Source organism: Symphodus melops (assembly GCF_947650265.1).
Source record: "Symphodus melops genome assembly, chromosome: 22".
In the NCBI taxonomy this organism is placed as follows: Eukaryota; Metazoa; Chordata; class Actinopteri; order Labriformes; family Labridae; genus Symphodus; species Symphodus melops.
This window is the reverse complement of record NC_136712.1, coordinates 6,756,339-6,775,831: the sequence shown is the minus strand read 5'-3', so window position 1 is coordinate 6,775,831 and position 19,493 is coordinate 6,756,339. Positions and strand designations below refer to the sequence as shown.

At 39.5% G+C, this 19,493-nt stretch overlaps 3 protein-coding genes across 5 annotated transcripts; 1 reads left to right on the top strand and 2 right to left on the bottom strand.

The window, feature by feature from the left end:
* Positions 1-397: 397 nt before the first annotated feature.
* On the bottom strand, positions 398-5,182 carry zc3hc1 (zinc finger, C3HC-type containing 1). Its single transcript, XM_079334699.1, has 10 exons — positions 5,002-5,182; positions 4,198-4,300; positions 3,840-3,990; positions 3,623-3,706; positions 3,374-3,501; positions 3,044-3,183; positions 2,595-2,871; positions 2,284-2,487; positions 1,465-1,677; positions 398-1,314 (listed from the first exon to the last, which is right to left on the bottom strand). Exons 1-10 carry the CDS (start codon positions 5,133-5,135, stop codon positions 1,240-1,242), a joined length of 1,509 nt encoding a protein of 502 aa, XP_079190825.1. The 5' UTR covers positions 5,136-5,182; the 3' UTR covers positions 398-1,239.
* Positions 5,183-6,678: 1,496 nt separating this feature from the next.
* klhdc10 (kelch domain containing 10) lies at positions 6,679-11,308 on the top strand. The gene is made up of 9 exons (XM_079334570.1): positions 6,679-6,925; positions 7,554-7,775; positions 7,856-8,010; positions 8,120-8,268; positions 8,355-8,439; positions 8,970-9,036; positions 9,117-9,164; positions 9,353-9,492; positions 9,858-11,308. Exons 1-9 carry the CDS (start codon positions 6,835-6,837, stop codon positions 10,065-10,067), a joined length of 1,167 nt encoding a protein of 388 aa, XP_079190696.1. The 5' UTR covers positions 6,679-6,834; the 3' UTR covers positions 10,068-11,308.
* On the bottom strand, positions 10,947-19,286 carry cax1 (cation/H+ exchanger protein 1). 3 transcript variants are annotated; one of them, XM_079334567.1, is made up of 20 exons: positions 18,925-19,286; positions 17,746-17,913; positions 17,511-17,665; positions 17,185-17,293; positions 16,961-17,077; positions 16,812-16,873; positions 16,486-16,653; positions 16,223-16,408; positions 15,600-15,699; positions 15,250-15,391; positions 14,987-15,170; positions 14,755-14,854; positions 14,543-14,661; positions 14,342-14,379; positions 13,993-14,246; positions 13,591-13,727; positions 13,275-13,369; positions 13,109-13,187; positions 12,916-13,024; positions 10,947-12,804 (listed from the first exon to the last, which is right to left on the bottom strand). In XM_079334567.1, the coding sequence occupies exons 1-20, from the start codon at positions 18,995-18,997 to the stop codon at positions 12,731-12,733; spliced, it is 2,469 nt and encodes an 822-aa protein (XP_079190693.1). In that variant the 5' UTR covers positions 18,998-19,286; the 3' UTR covers positions 10,947-12,730. The 3 variants fall into 3 exon arrangements, with proteins under 3 accessions (XP_079190693.1, XP_079190694.1, XP_079190695.1); XM_079334568.1 differs by having other exon boundaries at positions 14,119-14,246; positions 18,925-19,284; XM_079334569.1 differs by having other exon boundaries at positions 13,591-13,724; positions 14,119-14,246; positions 18,925-19,284.
* Between the last annotated feature and the right edge of the window lie 207 nt (positions 19,287-19,493).

Below are 19,493 nucleotides of genomic sequence, written 5' to 3'. Positions count from 1 at the left end.
TGGACACCAAACTATTTACCACAACTTTATGAAATTAAGTAGGATGCATTACCAAGAAACTGCTTCAATTAAGGTATACAATTGTTCCAAAGAAAGCCTCATATCTGCTTTGTTAACAATGAATTTTAAATGCATTTGACATATACCCGTTATTTGCACAGTATAGTGTTATGGAATACATTGTAGTATTTATTCTTTTAAATAAATTAAAGAAAATTAAGACAACACAATTGCAAGTAACGATAGGAACCGTGCCGTAGTTAATGGAAGATACAAGTTAATGAATCTAATACATATCCTTGTAAAATAAGTGAGAAACTTTCAGTGGTCACTGGTATATAATGGATAGTTTTTTCCAACTATTATCCAGAGGAATGACTTACAAAGTGAAACAGACTTTGAGAAGAGCATTTTATTAAACCCTTTAAGTATAATTCTACTTAGATAGAAGCACATGCAAGAAGAGAGAAGATTGCATTAGGAAAGAAATATCAGAGAAAGGCAAAAAGCACAGGCATTCTGAATCTAGTTTAAAACAGGTTTTAAATTCATGGCACATGTTACTCCCTGCCTGTGAGAAGTAGGATTTTAGCACTGACTATATGATAACAAACACTCCAATACTCTAAAAGGATTTTGTTCTTTTCAGAGAGAATCCATAACAGTACACAAAAATAACTTCCTCACAGCTTTTTATTTCTTATCGCAGGTTAATGTTTACTCAAATGACTCAATGTACACAGAAAGTAAACATCACATTTCCAGTGTCAAGCCATTTGGCCCTTTCTCACCATCTGGGATTCCTACTTTCACGTGATCCACAGTAATCCACACTATCATGATGTGATGGAGGACTGTCCACGCAGGCTTCATGACAGTTTAACAGAAGATGCCTACTTTGTTGCCAATTTAATGCCAAGATATGTTAAAATAACTTGACCACTAACATGTACACATAATATAAGGCCTATTCAGCCCCACAGTGTCAGCACATCCCAGTTTGAAATGATTTAAAGCCTTACAGGCACCCTTCATGAGCTTCAATGTTTACAGAGAAGTCATTAAAGACAATCAATTTCTTTTCCCACCAGAAAAGCTCTGACTGTAAACACGACTTTTAGGAGATGGCGTACAATGATATGACACTCCTGATATTGGTACTATAGACTCTGTACCACAAGAAGAGGGCCGGTCAGTTAATTGTTTCAGCGTTGCAGTGCTGCATAGATAGAATACAGTCTACTGAGATGCAGGGGTGGACACCTGCCACTGACGGAATATGGCAAACACCCTTTTAGACTTGTCACGAGGGCCCTAGAAGAAAAGACAACACAGGAAATGATCAGATATTCTCAAAATAAGAGCGAAGTATCAAGCAGTTAAAAATATGAATTTAGGAATTAGCTCTGCAAGAATAATTTTTATTCATTATATTTGTTGTAAAAGTCAGAGTGCTTGACTTGCCCCTGGCGGACTGCCTCCTGATATATTAGAGTTCCTTTTCATTGGCATGAGAAGGTTGAGAGCAGCCTTCCAGCCCTGCTGGTGAAGCCCAGCACCTCCATCCAAAAAGGGGATTGCCCCTGGATCCACATTCTCCTTTCCCACGGAGACCCAGGGACACCAGTCTCTGTGCTGTGAGAGGGGGTCAAAAGCATTCTTGTGCAGGAGCCAATCCTGAAACATCAGAGAAAATGTCAATAAGATCAAAATAAATCATGCAAACCTCCTCTGAAAAGGAAGTTGGAGAAAGATGTAAGAATAAGACAATTGGATAAATGATCAATTACAAATTGATTTTTTCATGATACTTTGGGAAGTGAATTGATGATTCACAGTATCTGTAATGGTTAGGCATGTTAATATTATGTGATAATATCTTAAATGTTTGCATATTGTATGTAATGTAAAACCCTCCTGTGATATGACTTTAGCTAAACATGACTCTAAAACTGGGTCATTTACATTTATCATTACTATACACTCAAATTCTTCACTATCAATTGTGAAAGCCACTAAAATAGACACAAGTAGAACTGACTTCAATTATATTGATGTCCTCATTTATGTAAATATTGCCAAATCTGAATCTGAAAATGTGAATGTATAGGTACGAATTAAAACTGTGATTCTAATATAAAGCAATGTGCAGCTCTATCTTGAAGGAAGCATCCATATCATCAATATTGTTCTACAAACAATGTTCTTACTGTTCTTACTTGTACTTCATAATAAAATCTGCAAAACACTAGGTGTGACATTGGGAAGATTGTTGGTACTTACAGCAGCAGCAACTGTTGAAAGGCACGGCCTTTTAGGTGGGGTTTGCAGGCTGGAAGCACCTTCAGCACCGACGTTGTCCCCTTGGCCTTTACTGCGTGCTGCTGGCCTTTTACCTCTTGGCAAAGGACTCGGCATTTCTTCAATGGGACTTGGCGAGTCTCTGCTACGGGAACGTAAACCTACAGGAGAGGAAGTTCCCTCACCCTGCAACACGAATGATGAAAGGTAAATAAGGCAGCTTGGCACATCATAAATTTAACGCACTATTTATATGTCGAGTAAGGTTGGTATGAGTGAAGTGCAAAGCTTGCCTGGTCAGACCGGGAGGAGTCCTGGCTCCTCAGCTTCATGCGAGAAGGAGTTGTAGTCGGGGTGGACGAGGCAGAAGCAGAATGGTCCCCCTGGCCCTCGTGTGACCCTACTGAGACAGCAACTGTTGTCTGAGCAGACGGGCCTCCAGTGTTTGACGAGGCATCTTCCTCCCCCACTCCTTCCATTCCCTCTATCTGGTAGAAGTTCCACAAGCCCACCTTGCGCATACAGTATGAGCAGGTGAGGATTGGTAGGTTCATGGCCTTCAGAGCTGGGCTAAAAAAGCAGAAATCCAAAGTTTAAACATCCCAATGTGATGAAAAGAAAGTGCTGGAATTAGACATACGGAAGTTCATAGTAAAAAATATTCTGTTTTAAATATGCAACTTAAAGACTTCCTAAAGTGTGGTCATAGGTTGAGGACAGTAGTAGAGGATTCTTAACTCACCTTGCAGCCCAGCCACACAGAGAAACAATACATGCAGCCACTTGGACAGCCAATGGTTCAGTACATAGAGTTTGTCCCTTTTTTTTCTGTTCTTCCTCAATCAGCTGCAGTAGAACACTAACAACATCCTCCGTCAGTGCCTAAAAGGAAAGCAGTCACATTAAATACATGCGAAGCAACTACACTACATTTAAAGTGTTATCTGACGCATCCATCCATTTAATAACTAATGGGAAGGTCCTTCAAGGCTCAAAGTGTTAAATGAACAATGTACATAAGGTTTCAGAAAGCATTTCAGTCAGAACACAACAAATGCTGCTGCTGCCTCACCATAGACTTCAGATGCTCTGGCTTCATGGCTGGCAGCTGATGTGCAAGCAGGCAGGCACTCTGGAAGCGCTCTAAGAAGGCGGTGAGAAGTGCTGGTGGTTCACAGGCTGGAACCAGCCAGAAACGCTCTGAAAAGACATCAGCATTTACCTTGATCATCATGTTAATAAATCAGTGTAAATAAACGACATGGTCTTTTTGGGGATCACTGTTGTTAATACATGAATTAAAGAAAAAGTTTGTTCCTACCTGGGCATGGAAAGTCCGGCCACGGGCAAAACTTCTCATGCTGCGTCTGAAGCTGCCCCAATATCTCTGCAATGCGGGATTCATCTAATAAAGAAAAAGGCAGGGTTGCTTGACCTTTATTTTTTGGCAGAGTGACAACATCAGTGTAACCTTGCCAAAGAACATTTAGCGTCAGCTTGAACATTTTCCTCCTGTTTTTGCTGGAAGTTTTACTTACATTTTTTAATATCCAGAGTTGGTTGTAATGATGCACAGAGGAAAGCCTGGCAGCTGGAGCATTTGAGCATATCACAGCCGATGTTGATCCAGCCATATCTTGCACAAACTATGGGGGACAGTGTGCGAGGTTTACCTGCCCATTTCAAACAGTGCTATTGTTAAGGAGAATTTCACTCACATATAAAAAAACATACACATCACAAGTACTCTAACTAAAGATTAACATACGTAGATACATTTCCCATAACGGTTGATTAGATTTACTCATACTAAACATCATAGTGAAACAAGGGCTGCATTTGTTAATTGTAACATATTGTGTGTTGCTGCAAAGGTCACGATGGAGGAAAGGATATTGAATAAGATTCCACTCTTGAGAAAAAGGCTTCTTTGTTTGTGCCTTCACAAGGTGCTTGAGTGTTGCTTTTTACATCGAGACTTTTCAAATCTCCTTGTCCACTAAAAAAAAAAAAATCCACACAAAAAGACAAAAAACAGACCTTTCAGTTCCAAACACACTTGATAATGTACAGAATTATAAAACGATTAAGATGATAGCATGTACGTGCACAATATATTTTATGATCACAATCTTTGGTAAGGTTTAAGAGACGGAAAAATAACAGCAATATGGAAAGCGGTGACACACACTTGTCCAACATTTCACCTGGACACAGGTTACATAAAAGAAAAAAAGATAGAATCCTATAGTTCAATTTGCTGTTTTTAATTTTTTTGTAGAAATGTATGGTATGGTATATAACCAAATGCAAGGCCTGATTTGCCAGTGATGGCTTGGCAGAAACTGAACAAAAGAGAAATATCAATGAGAAACAGTTACAGTATCATGTTACAGTACAAACTTTCGGTCCCCACCCCCTTATCTTTAAGTGTGCACGGCTGGGATAGTGCACACAACATGTCGCTATATTTGATAGATAATAAAAGCAATCAATAGCAATTGTATTCAAACTATCATCCAGTGCAAACAAGATCTAAAATCAGTTTCTGTTCAGATTCATCTCATCCAAGAAGGCTACAGCATGGGGCTCAAGAGACAGAGCCGCAAGGCTAAGTGGCTAACCGTGCAAGCTAATGTGAACTTCTTCTTCGTCCCCTTTAATTCAAACAAACGGCGGGAGGTCGTGTCAAAAACGCACCTGATGGATCCGATAGCTGCTGACGACACTCCGTCATTTAGAAGTTCGCGAACTTTCTCCGGAGATACAAGGGAAGACCTTTGTTGATTTGAGTTGCCGAGACGATCCCCACGACTGCCGCCGAGAGTCGCCATGATCGGCTCTGAGGTCCCCGGGAAAATGAACCCTGAAACTTAATCGTTCCGCTTTCAAAACTTCGAAACCACAATGAAGTAATGAGCTGAATAAACCAGGATGGAATCTAATAATATTCTCTGATTAACGCAGAAAAAGTAATTTATGCATATGAGAATATCTGTGTTTCTTTGGGCGCAGAGATATACATTTTCTTTTTAGTTTGTACTTAAGTATTTGAGTTACAACAGTTGGCTCATGTTTAGGAAAAAAGAAGAGAAGAATTGTCTCCACTTTGCAAATAGGCCAAATTAAAATCAGCTCATGAAGCAGTCTTACTCTCCCTTGCATCACCCCCTTTTAATGACTGTAATCATTGTTGCATTGAAAATTCAGCCAGACATTTACAGTCCTCATTTAAACTGCAGTCTGGAGACAAAACAAACTAAAATTACACACTTTTGATACATGTGGAAAATAAGATCTGGGGGAGAATATGTTTGGGCTATATGGTTACAATGTGGGTGTCAATTTATCACGTTCATCGCTACTCACAATAACAGTGTTATCTTATTTAGCCATTACTATTATTATCTTTTGCTTATATTATTTTTATATTTAATGTTATTCTTTTGTACATTGAGAGCACAGACTAAAGACACATTCCTTGTGTGACTAAGCATACATGGTCAATAAAGTTGAGTCTGATTTATCAATGAATTCTATAATATTGAGCAACGCCAACAACTTATGACGCTGTCTGTGGACCCCGGTGGGTTTAGCAGGCCCACTTATCTAATTTGATAATTCAACGATGTAACTTGGTCACATATCAGTCCAATTAGAACCATACGGTCTATATGGAAGGAACGCTTTCAATTCAACAACCAACCTTTAAAATAAAACAAATAGCCTGTAGAGGGCACTATTCACATTGAACATAACTAACTTTTTCAGAAAATTAAAATGTGTTAAAGTTCTAAGGTTGCATAAATCTAAAAACACACACGGTTCTAGACCTGGTTATAATACTATGTTCATAAGGCATGAAAATAGTTACTTTTTACTTACTTACTATTATACTATTAATTACTATTATATTACATTACTTCATTCATCATCCTTATGCACTACTCACTACTGCACTGTTATCTTGTTTAGTCTTGTCCATATTAGTCTTTAATTTCCTGTTTTTATTTGTAGCTAATTGATATTATTTAATGTTTGCATTGTACAGAGAGAGAGAGAGAGCACAGTCTACTGGAGGTAAATTCCATGGATGTTAAACATACCTGGCCAATAAAGCTGATTCTGAAATAAAATATGTACATGAGTGTGGTTAATACTTATATTCTTTGAGGCCTTGGTTTTGTTAATTACATTGACCTCAGTGTTTTTTTCCCCTCATAATTGACCACAGTTCTGCTGTGCTAGCAGTATGAAATATTTGTTGTTTTGTTACTTCATATCAAATTTCCAGCTGCTAACTGGAAATCACTTAAAGGAAAAAAAAATATTTTGTTTTGAGGACACGCGCTCCATCCCGCTTATCTCCGCTGACGTCACATCCTAAAATCAAGTCCTCTGATTGGTCAAAAGGCTCTCGGCCGGTGGGGGGCTAAAAATGTGAACGGCTTCAAAGTGGCTTCATCTATGATATTTTATCAGCGCATACACACACAGATGTTTTTATTTGACGTGTCATTGTAAGCATTAAGGATGTCTGACGCTGAAGGTGCTCGTAGTTCAGACCAGCTGAACAAATTCGAGAGACTGAGAGGCAGGCCGCCGCATACCGAGACGTTAGCAGGTCAGTCAACAACATTAGCATGCTAACTTAAGGTTTTACCTTCATATTGGCACACAACTTATGTCACATTCACATTTTAAAACTATTCCAGTGGCAGCCTATTTTTTACATGTTACAAATGTTAATGTTGCCCTTACTTGTTGTGACATTGCTGAGCATAACGATCAAGCTAGCATTATCCTTTTAATTCTGCGTGTTCACCTTTTAATAACATAAAAGAAATCAGACCCAAGATAATATGTACTAAAGTGTATTTATCCTGTTTCAACCTTTAAAAAAAAAAAAAAAAAAAAGGTTTATTTGTACAGTCAGCAAAGAGTATGATTTACCATGATGAACGATGACTAGGTTTTGCTGACAAGCTCAATGCTTAGTTCTCTTCTAAGGCACCATGTCTTCAAACTAAGTCTTTAAACATTTAGATTTTAGACATTTTCTTAATCATTACTTTAGGTAGATCCTTACTTAAGTGGATCCATTATGTGTGAAAAGCAAAGGATGATTCAAATGTATTGTTAGCTTGAGGGAGTAGTGTTTTGTTTAAAATCCATCCAAAGATATTTACTATAAATCAACTTGTCTGTTACCTCTTCTCTCACGTGGTGAAATCTTGTTCTTCCATCACTAGGGCTTCGTACTCCCCCAGCTCGCAGTGGGCATCGGTGTGTGGCTGACAACACAAACCTGTATGTGTTTGGAGGTTACAACCCTGACTATGATGAATCAGGAGGCCCTGAGAATGAAGACTATCCCCTGTTCAGGGAGCTTTGGAGGTACCACTTTGCAACAGGCTGCTGGCAGCAGATTCGCACAGAGGGTTACATGCCCACAGAGCTGGCGTCTATGTCAGGTAATACTTGCTCCAGATATTTCTTTCACAAAAATGTGGATGGAAATTGAGGTGTTTTTTTTCCCTCTCTGTTTCTTCAGCTGTTTTGCACGGTAACAACCTCCTGGTGTTTGGCGGCACTGGGATCCCCTTTGGTGAAAATAATGGCAACGATGTACATGTTTGTAATGTGAAGTACAAGCGCTGGTCACTGCTCAACTGCAGAGGGAAGAAGCCCAACAGAATCTATGGCCAAGTAAGCCTCATAAATAACCTTTTATTTTGATTTAATTGTATTTCTTTATGCCAGATTCTATCGATTGATTTGAAAAAATTGTAGGAACTTAAGTTCTGTCTTTTCACAGGCAATGGTTATTATAAACGGCTTCCTGTATGTATTTGGGGGGACAACTGGATACATCTATAGCACAGACCTTCACAGGCTGGATCTGACCACCAGGGAGTGGATCCACCTCAAACCTAACAACCCTCCTGACGACCTGCCTGAGGAAAGGTATGTCCTTTTGTACCTGAATGTGCTTCAGGTTTAAACTAACCTAGGGTAAACACTGACATGGCATGATTTTATGTTTGTCGCAGGTACAGACATGAAATAGCACATGACAGACAGAGGATCTACATTCTGGGAGGAGGAACTTCCTGGACATCTTACCCTCTGGACAAGGTACTCCAGACACTTGATGTTATAATTTTATTTTTATATGAAAGCCGTGGCAGGATCTGGTCTATAAATGACATTTTACACCATTAGCATGTCTGTTGGTTTGCTGTAAAGTACACAAATGCATACAGTACAGGGAATACACAAATACACACAGCATTGTGTAATTCTGAAATATTGCACAATACATTCTGAAATTAAAAGGTGACTAGATTTGAGGTAGCTGTGGCTCTGTGGTAGAGTTGGTCTTTGGTTGTCTCTCAAACAGAAGGCTGAGTGTTAGATGCTCAGCTCCTACAGTCTCATATCGTAGTCTCTTTGGGCAAGACATGGAAGCCCAAAATTGCTCCCTGTGCTACAGCAGTGGCTTGTGGATGTTTGGGAGTAGTACTGTTGGGCACTTCCTGTAGCATCCTCTGCCATCAGTGTGTGAATGGATGAATGTGACATGTAGTGTAAAAGTACTTGTCGTGTTTAGAAGAAGTCCAGTTACCATACCATTTACCATTTAGGCTATTGTGTCTTTTTAATAGATACATGCTTACAATCTGGAGACCAATTCCTGGGAGGAGATAACAACAAAACCTCATGACAAAATAGGTCTGTTGCCTGCGCCTCATCCTTACTCAAGTCCTTTTTGTCTCATATACACCATTCTGAATTGTCTGCTCTTCCCACAGGGTATCCTGCTCCCAGAAGGTGCCATAGCTGTGTACAAATAAAAAGTGGTGAGACTTCTTTTTTCAATGACCAAAATCACTAGAATTAAAAAAAAAGTATCACGTCTTTTAATCTGCTTCAAACATCAGAACAGCTGTTCCTTCGTATATCACATCCTCATTTGGTATTAGGTGGATTTGATTTCAATCACAGCAGCATGAACCGAATTTGATGATGCACATTTCCTCTGTTTCAGATGTATTTATCTGTGGAGGATACAATGGGGAACTTATATTAGCTGATTTGTGGAAGATCAACCTGCAGACTTTCCAGTGGAATAAACTACCAGCTGTGATGCCTGAGCCGGCCTACTTCCACTGTGCTGCTGTCACTCCAGTAAGTAAAACACTGACCTTCATAGTCACCCTTTAAAAATGTATTTTAGAAAGAAAAAATATATATTTCAGGGCTGGAATTGTTGGTATGTTTATACTGCTTTATGACAGCAAAACCAGCTGTCTGATTTAGAATCATTTTTGGTTATTAGTAAAGAGTTTGGATTTAAACTCGGGAAGCCCACTGCAGGGGAGGACTGCAGCCTCTGTACATGGGGCACACAAACTAACTACTCGGACCCTTTTATAAAATACTTTCAGTCACAGTTTTCCACAAATCATCAATAATCGCCTACGCTTTGAACCACCTACACCAATTAATTTCTGTAGTAAAGTTTATAATTATTCACATCACTCTGTCTCCAGGCTGGCTGCATGTACATTCATGGTGGCGTAGTGAATATCCATGAGAACAAGAGGACTGGCTCTCTCTTTAAGATCTGGCTGGCTGTGCCAAGCCTGCTGGAACTGTGCTGGGAGAAGCTCCTAAAGGCCTTCCCCCACCTGATTTCACTGCCCACCATGCAGCTGCTCAACCTGGGCCTCACACAGGAACTCATTGAACGCTTGAAATAGGCTCCAGGAGAGGAGGAAGGACTAACAAATGAATGGATGGGACTGACCAGGCTGGACTGGAAGGAGATGACAGAGCACAGAATTTAATTCACAGGAAAAAATCTCTGGAAAAATTCCCCCTCCCTCCCCTGCCTAACGTAGCCCTGCCTTAAAACAATGGGATGCCTTTTTTTTTTTTAAGTTTGCTCTTTTTTTTCTTCTTTTTTTTTGCAGTTTAAGTGATGATAGAGAAAATAAATGTGGAATGTTTTATGGATTTTAATTCACTCCTCCCACTGGTCCTTACATGATGCCTTTGTGTCAGACTAAATCCACAGTCCTGCTTCTCCTCCTCCAAACTCTGGCAGCTGGAAGTACTTTGTTGCCACATCATGTTTTCAAAGACTATCCTCTCTCAATTAAAACATCTGCCTTCTGTAGTACTTATAGGAATTCTGTGCAAAAGAAGAATGCATGTGTATTTATTTATAGGACTTCATCAATTTTCTAGGGGGGCTTAAATCATCTGATATTGCTGTTTGCACACTTTGTCTTTCATATTTGTGAACATTCACATTTATTTTCATAGATACTTTGAGCAAAGTAATATTTTCAGTCTCAAATATGTCAGACAGTGCTTTTGCACATTTTAGCCAATCAGTTTAAAATCAAATTAAATCTGTTAATAATTTATTCCTTTTGACACGCTGGATTGTTTTAGATACTTAAAGAAATGTTCAGTTTTTTCAGGCAGCCGTTAATTTGTTTTCTCACTATTGTAAAAAAAACAAAAAACCTTCCAACTTGCGTGTTATGTAGTCTACACACGGTCATGTTTTTTATGGTTGAAATTGAGTTCTTACATAACCCATCTTTAAAGTCTTAAGAGTTGTTTTATTATGTCATTGGAAACGGGAAAACAAAATAATGGTATGCCTTGAAAATAACCTCGAGTCATGTTTTTGTTTATGCCAAATGAGCTCAAATGTGCAGAAACAGTCTGTGCTTCAGTAGTGTATAAAGAAAATGTTCAATGCTGGCTTTGCCAATATTTGAGAACTTGTTCATTCCATCGTGTCACATGTTCAAGCATCTTTTCTTCAGTCAAAGGAAGGTGGGTTTTTATCAAATGATTTTAATCTCCATCTTGTTTGCAGCTCTCATTCGTAAACCAAACCATGCAATTCATCACTGTGAATTTGGTGCTCTTTAAAAATTCATTTAAAAATGCTTTTATTCGAATAAAGACTTAATTCTGTTCAGCCTTTCGGGCCCTCTCTGTTGGTGATGTCAGGTTTTCCTTTCTTTCCCCTTACAGGGAGTTGCTGTAGTAGCAGAGTATTAAACATTTGTTTATAATGCAGTGCCTTTTTCAAACTTTTAGAAAAGTTTGAATTTAATAACATTGGAGGCAGTATAAAATTCCTGCATGTATAGATAAGAGTTTATGTTGAAGATTATGTTTACAAGGGAACTAACGTATCACCATGACATCCAATCACATGACAGCAGGATAGCAGATAAATGTCTACTGTTTCTATGATTCAGAAGGATTTAGTTTCTCTTACCAGATTAATCACTTCAGTTAATCCACTTCATTTATCCTGAATGGCCCTTTTTTCTCAAGTACACAGATCCTTTGTTTCAGCCAACTGAACTGATGCCAAATGTTGCATTTTGAGCAAGGAGTGAGAATATGGAATAAAAAGGTTAGTTAAGACCCAGATGGTTTGATCCATGAGCACATCTTGCCCTTTTATTTCTGTAGTATATAGACAGAAATGTACCTAGTGCATGATGTCATTTCCTGCTATTTATGTTTTCACACCTTTACTGTTGGACATGGTTTTAAAGGTGGACAATAAAATGTTGTGCAGTAGGCTTGTGTGAATGTTGTGTTGATGCACTTTCAATAAAAGCTATCTGTAAATAATTCTTTGTCCTTTGCTTGGATAATAACTGGCATGAATATGGCATTTTCCATTTTACGGTCATTTTGTTGCCACGAGTCCTGAGAAAGCAGACTACAGGATGATTACATGCATACCATTTGTCCTTTTTAAATGTGTGAATATCTGAACATTTCAAATTTCATCTTTATCTATCCAGAATTAGCACATTTATATATTTTGAAAGGTTTATTCTTTGGCTTTTCTTTACAGCCCTATTTATAGACGGGACACTGGACAGAGTCTGAAATCATGAAGTATGGGGAAAGACATACAGGACAGGAGCCAAAGGTCTGATCAAAACCTAGGCCACCTGCCTGGACGACCACTTGGGGCACACCCAGCAACCACTAGACCACTGGTGTCCCGAAGAATTTTACACGAATCTTAGTGGTATACATTCTGGTGAAACACTGGTTAATTATTTTACAGCTATAAATCAATGCATTTATTACATTAAATGTAAATCAGATATTACACACAAAGTTACATAAGAACTGGACAGTCAATAAAGGGAACATCTTTTTTTTTTACGGCTACAACAAGCAGGATGTTCAATTACAAAAAAATAACACCAAGTAACATTTATTTACAGACAATTTATTTTTAAGGCTCCACTGTTATTTTTCCAACCTCAGTCCAATTCATTTATCATCTTCTGTGCCCCTGAACCCACACAAATATTTTTGGGTGGCGTTTTATTCTGACGCCTCAGGGAAATTCTTGGCAGGAATGTCAACAAGAGCGAGGACTTGGAGCAAAGAAGTAAAGAGCCAAAAGGATGAGATATACCACCACTAGAGCAGTGCCTGCAAGCCAAACAGGTGATACTTAGCTACATGTCAAGCCTTACATACTGTATGTACATGTGGGGCACTATACTGTTATTTTAATCCCATGTCTGTATCTTGAAGACTTACCCTGAAAGTAGTCACATTTTCCATCCATGAAAATGTAATTCACCAGGATGACACTGAAGATGCTCGCCCAGAGATGAATGTCATTGAAAACAAGCAGGAATCCAACATCCTGGGGAAAAAATGCAAGCCCAGTTATCATTCAAGTGATTGCATGATGCAAAAAAAAAACAAAAAAAAAAAACGGAGCTCTTACGTAGAAAGCATTGAAGAGTATAAGCAAGGGGATCTGGATCATGCAGACCTGCACAGCGATGCAACTCCCAACTTCAAGGCTATGGACAAAAACAAAATACAATGCTTAGGAAACTCTTGACACATTGGTATCAAGGTGTAGAAACATTAAGACTCATCCTCAATACCTCAAGCTTATGTTGTTCTGTAAGGCAAACTGGATCCCATTGACAATCTCAGGGAGCTCTGGCACCATGGCCAGTATTGTGACACCAATGAAGTACTGCAGGAGGAATTGTGGTGTCAAACAAAATGTTACATACAAGGTACATTCAAGCTTAAAAAACAGTACATCTTCTTAATTCATTTCTCACACTGAGAGTTTCAAAGAAAAACAATAAATCTTTTCCTACACACCGGTATGTTTTTATCAGACAATGAAAAATGAAATGTAGAATTAGGATTTTTCCCTTTCTTCATACAAAAATACAGCAATTTGAATACTTGAGAGATGGATGAATGCGTCAGCATGGGTTTGATGTTCGCAGTGCTGAGATCAGCGCAGGCGGCCATCAACACTGTGGCAACAATCAGCAACCCGAGAGCTCTCCAGCGGGACCAGTGCACTACATGATGACCTGCTGAGGACAAATACACAGTAAGAACTTAAGGTTCAAGATTTACGACTTACCACAATGATTGAGGATGTTTTTCTCTTCTTTCACATGCACCAACAATTGGGCCCGTCACCCTCACATGCTGAAGAGTGTTGGCATGCACTGCAAGGGGGAAGCTTTTGTTACATGCACAACCAGCTTAATAAAGCGGGCAGGGGTTTCAAAATGTAAACTATATTTCACCCATACCATTAAAAATCCCGACATGCACATCACACCAACCACACACCTGTTGCAACCACCTGGCTGTTGGCAACACTGCTGGAATTAATGCAAGAGTTGGCTGCAAGGAGATGGCCAGTGGGGACTTCACCAGTGGGGTGGGAGGTGTTGGCGCCCTCTTGTGTGTACTGACCGTGTGCGTGGTCGCCTTGACCATCGCTGATATGGATATCATAGATGTGGGAATGTGTCTTCAGAGTGAAGATGAGGCCAATCAGGTATGCAGCAGGCAGCAGCAAGGAAATCGTGTATATCAGGGGCCTAGAAAACGTTGTTTTTTGTTCAATCATTAGTTAGAAATCTTTTTTTATGAATTTGAAGAGATGCTGAAATCAGTGCGTAGCACTAGGACTTACTCAATTTGAGAGAGAATCAAATGCGGGTCAGTTTGACTCTAATAACGACAAAAAGAAATTACATTCCACCTTTTTGAAATCCTTTTATATTACATTCCTGTTTACTCATAACGATCTTAATGACAGGAGTGATTATAACATGGTGAGTCTTGTACATCTGCAATAAGCATATGGATATAGGGGTAAGGGAACAGAGCCAACCGTGTCATAGTGACAGTCTTTGCAGACGAAGGGTACACTGCCATTTCCTGGAATATTGGTACAGCTTTCACAAACCAGATTACCGAAAATCTTTGAGAAGAGTGTAGGAGCAAACACACCTATGGACAATACAGAAAAATAAGGATCAGTAAAAGACTTTTTAAATATTTTTGTATACAAACAAAAGTTTGAAATGTGTTCAATGTGCATACCTCCTATGGATATGAACAGCAAAGCCGAGCTCACTCCTGCTGATCGACTGTTAAATCGCTGCTCTCTGTGTTTTATGCCCCCAATGATCATACAGATACCCTGTGGAGTACACAAACACAGACTGTCAGTGTGAGGTTAGTGCACGTGTATTCACACCAAGGATTCAGCTTCGATCTGAACAAATAAAACAACAGTGTTCACAGCAAAAACCTCTTGACTTTTGATACTCACAGGTATGAACAGAATACACCCCATCAGGGTGCCAGTGAGGGCAGCTTTTACGATCTCTTCATAACATTTCGTTCCTTCATGGACACCCTGCAACAAGGCTGTGATGTAAAACGTCATCTCTGTGATCGAGCCAAATGTAGCGTTCACCACTGCTCCCACTGCAAAGTTACTCTGTGCAGAAATACTGTAAAAAAAAAAAAAAAAGTGTACCTTCTCATTTCATTCACACATCTATTGGCAAAAATGCACAAGAAAACCCTTACCTGGCTATGCCCATGCCAATATAGTAGGACAGTGGAATGATGGAGGTGATGGCTGTGACAAACTTGGTTTCTGCACTGACGAAATTGTGATCACGGTCAGCGTAGCCAATAACAATATTTAAGAATACGAGGGGAAGCAGGTCTTAAAGAAGCATTGTCTTAAGGAGAACAAAAGGAGTACAATGGACCAAACAGAACTTCAATTCTCAACTTATACAACTTTGGTAAACTTGAAATGCAAGCTTCTGAAGGAACAGTAATTTTTTATATTAAAATGTCCTTTTGGCTTTTTATTACACGTTTTGCACTGTTTTTGTGTCAACTTGGAAACATCAACCCAAAAAAGATACTGAGAGCTAAAATGTTGATTCCTTGTACAGTGTATTTGTAGTAATACACATTAAAAGCTTGATAACAGCACAAGATGACTCTGTTCTCACACCCGTGTGTCTGCAAAAGAAAAAAAACAACAACACTTACCACAAGTTACAATTCAAGTTTGTTGTGCTAAGTTTAGAGATATTTTCCCATGTTATTTATGTTAGTTGGTACTTATTTATTCATATTCATGGTATATTATAGTACTTTAAGCCTTGACATGTTTTTCTGAAAGCAGCATGTCTTTCCAAGAACTAAATCCTGATTATTCTGGTCTTCTGGGTAATCAAACCATGCTAATGGCAATTATCACAGAGAGTTCTTGTCTGCTGAAGTGTTTGAAATCAGTTAACATTGTTAGAGGCAAATCTTTCACAGTTATGTAGAGTCTTCAACTGACTTCTTCAACTGTCTTTAATTGGCCTTAATTGAAGCATTAGCTACTACAGCCATTATTCACATTGAAATAGGAGTAATTCAGTTTCCTTTCACCATAGCCAGGAGGCTTTAATTAATAGTCAATAAAATAAAACCATGATGGAGGATCATACTGCACACATTCTGAGCTTTGACAAGTCATTAAATGATTGTTTACCTTTTCCACTTTGTGAATATGAATGTCCTCTGGTGCCATGTGGAGAACGGTGATCAGTGTGCGCGCGTTCATTTTGGCAACAGGTATGGTGAAGACCAACAGCCAGGAGAGCACACAGGCCAAGCAGTGGGACACTCCCACCAAGGGATAACCCAAGAACAGCCAGATATAAGTACTGAAACGACACTGCAGAGAAGAACAATTCAGATCATCGACAAAGTGTTTAAATGTGAATGAACTTTCTTTGTCGTCAGTGATCTGACCCAGTGTTTTGTAGTTTTTCTAGCAGGTGCTTCTGGGACAGGGATCTCAACAGGGATTGGAGAAGAAACCAGAAGAGGTGCGACGTCTTTACTTTCCTCACTGTCCCTCTCCTCAGGAATGACCTCACACTTTGGGGTCTTAGCAATGGATCTCCGAACTGTACCTGGCTGAATAAGGCAAAGAAAACAACAAGGTTATAATAAAAAAAAAAAAACTAATTTGAACAGTCTAATAACGATATTACAGCTACTGTTGCGGTGGCACATAACATCTCAATGCTAAGACACAAAAAAGAAAGACCCAAGGAAATCGCTTCTGATATTACCTTTTCTACAGACTTTCCAAATGGCCATATGAAGTAGCACCCCATCCGAAAACAAAGTTTGCCTTCAAAAGAGCAAGAAATAAATAAATAGCATGTTATCAAGCCTTCCTGGAAGACTTTAATACACAAGAGTGATGCAGCATACACACCATAAGGTGCACCAAGGATAGTTAGGAACATCAGTGGACAGGTGAGGAAGTAGATTAAAGACATCCACCATCCAAATAAGATAACATAAATTATATTCCCGAAGGAGACCACTGAGCCTGAAAGAAAAGGAAATCATAATTACAGATTAAAGCTTTACCAAAGCTTTGCTGCAATACAATTGCTATTTGTCCTCTGAAGTCCAAAGAAAAATGAAGAAAAATACCTTCTTGAGGCTTCACAATGCTAAGATCAGAATGGAGCTCTTTGATGATCTCTGATCGGTCTTCAATGGGTCTCTCCGTTACATTCCACTTCCACTTTCTGAAGCCAAACTGAAGAAAGAGGGAGGGACACCACCACCATCTTTAAAACTGGACTGTATGTCTCCTTTCAAATTGTGAGCACCTCTTTAACTTTAGACATAAAAGAAGCATTTCATCTCAATATTTTTCCCCCCAAAACACCCCCATGACATCATTTTGACCCCTGCAATTCATTTGAATGCTGATAAGTTGCAGTCCTGATAGGTGCACAGTCAGCACAGCCCACCCTGTAGTTGTTCGCCTCCCTGTGAGCCTCCACCTCATTCTCAGCTCTGATCGTTGTCTTTGAGGTGCCTTCATGCCAGCCCTCTTCTCCATACCTTGACGGAGTCGATCTAACCCCTCGTGATGGAGTTGACCGGGCAGAGGTGCCATGACCTCCTGTGTAGACCAAAAACATGAGCACAACACTTTTCTACCAGACATGATTTGCAAGGAGCCATGATATTGTTGGGATGTACCTCTGTGGACGGTGAGGAGACATTTGGGAGTGTAGTGGCAGTAGTGGTGGTGGTTAGAGGCATCAGGGGAGGGTGCCTCAGCTGCACCAAGCTCTGGATGCTGCGGGCCAACTCTGAGCCAGTCAATTTGGGGCTGTTGCCATGGAAACCGGGGATGCTGCTCAGGATCTACAGTTTGTTTTTTTGTTTTTTTTAAAAAAAATGGGTAACAGATAAAGTAAAACTGACACTTCAGCAATGAAAAAGGCTTAATTGAAACAAACTATCGTGTACTTGATTTGTGTCTGCATGTAAACTGTGGAGGTTAACGCTTGACCATGAACAACGCCCTCCCGCTAACTTGGAAATGTGTGTGTGACTAACAAAAACCTCCTGAGAGTCATGCAGGGTATCACCTCACGCCCACTCTGTTCACTACTGCGTGTCAAGACTGATCGCATTATCAATGCATTGCTACACATGGAGAAATGAAAACATAGTGCATTGTGCTATGCTTTGAAATTAAAAATTAAAGCATGCTAGTCATGCTGTATTAAGTTGATCTGATTGTTTAAAATGTTGTCTTTCTAGATCTGACATTATAATAATCACTGTCTCGACCCATGTCCAGTAGTTTATCAAATAAAAGAGAAAAATGGTGCAATGATGCAGGAGAGAACTTATGTGGAAACTGAAAGCCCTTAGGCATTAAGAACTACACGGAGAACTGATATCCAATTGAAAAGGTTTCCTGATGCAAATGAATGTGATAATGGGCTGACCTTTAAACATTCATATAAATCTCTCAAACACTCATGTGAGATTTCCATTTCATTATAAAATTGGCTGAAACGTTTTGGGAGATGAGAACTAAAGGTCAGAGCAGTCAATTTAGGATTGAGTTATTTGAGACTCTCACATAAATTAATCTAGGTGTAGCAGTGCTTTTCCCCTGACAATCAAGAGAAAAACCAAAGGGTTACTTTGGCTCTTGTTTAGTTAAATACAGGAATGTTTGGCAGCACAGGTGAAATTAACAAACGCACTTTGGACTAAAGTCAAAAGCAAGACAAATAAATACACAGAATACATTTGGAGAACTCTGTTAAAGCCGGGTTTTCATTCAGCTGTGACTTGTGAAGGGGCAAACAAACCTGGGGTGAAAGCAGTTGAATGGAGGTCATGCAGCAGAAGACTCACCTGTTTCAGTCACGGATCTTCTCCGCAGGTTCTCCTCATCGCCAGGCATCAGTGAAGACTTTTGGCTCGACATATTTTCTTTTCTTTTCTCCCAAGTATAGTTGTCTTGTGTTATCCGAACATCGATAATCCAAGGATTTCTCACGTCTCTGGTACTATCTGTCACCAGCTGACCACCACGTCGCTCCACTCCAAACAAATAGGCGTCGATGTGGTCGAGGGGGCGGGGCAATATTTATAACCTCGCTGAGTTCACACCATGTAAGAAGACAAGTAACTCTTGTGTTCTTCTTGCATTTTAAGCTTTCCCACTTTGGCTCTTTGAACACAGGGAGGCCTAACAAGTAATATTGTGAATGCGAATTCTTGAATTCGAAACTTGAACACAATCACAAAGGCATATTTCAGAGTTCAAAACTGAAGCGCCCCCTAGTGGTAGAGTTGATAAATTCAATAAGACCCTGTTGGTACATTTTATGTTGATGAAATTTTTGCCCCTTTTAGTTCAACCATCTGTTTCCCTTGTTTCAGGCCTTAAGAGCTGGCTGGGATGATTTTCAATCTCTCTA

Bases quoted from the DNA above. Each gene is read 5' to 3' on its own strand.
- zc3hc1 (XM_079334699.1), bottom strand. From the start codon at position 5,135: ATGGCGACTCTCGGCGGCAGTCGTGGGGATCGTCTCGGCAACTCAAAT. The intron at 2,872-3,043 runs GTGAGTTAAGAA...CTGCTTTTTTAG, and splicing joins CTGTGTGGCTGGGCTGCAAG to CCCAGCTCTGAAGGCCATGA. The intron at 1,678-2,283 runs GTAAGTACCAAC...CTGATGTTTCAG, and splicing joins TTTCAACAGTTGCTGCTGCT to GATTGGCTCCTGCACAAGAA.
- klhdc10 (XM_079334570.1), top strand. From the start codon at position 6,835: ATGTCTGACGCTGAAGGTGCTCGTAGTTCAGACCAGCTGAACAAATTC. The intron at 8,440-8,969 runs GTACTCCAGACA...TCTTTTTAATAG, and splicing joins CATCTTACCCTCTGGACAAG to ATACATGCTTACAATCTGGA. The intron at 9,037-9,116 runs GTCTGTTGCCTG...CTCTTCCCACAG, and splicing joins AAAACCTCATGACAAAATAG to GGTATCCTGCTCCCAGAAGG.
- cax1 (XM_079334567.1), bottom strand. From the start codon at position 18,997: ATGTCGAGCCAAAAGTCTTCACTGATGCCTGGCGATGAGGAGAACCTG. The intron at 16,409-16,485 runs GTCAGATCACTG...TCTTCTCTGCAG, and splicing joins GAAAAACTACAAAACACTGG to TGTCGTTTCAGTACTTATAT. The intron at 13,370-13,590 runs GTATTCAAATTG...TTCCTCCTGCAG, and splicing joins CGCATTCATCCATCTCTCAA to TACTTCATTGGTGTCACAAT.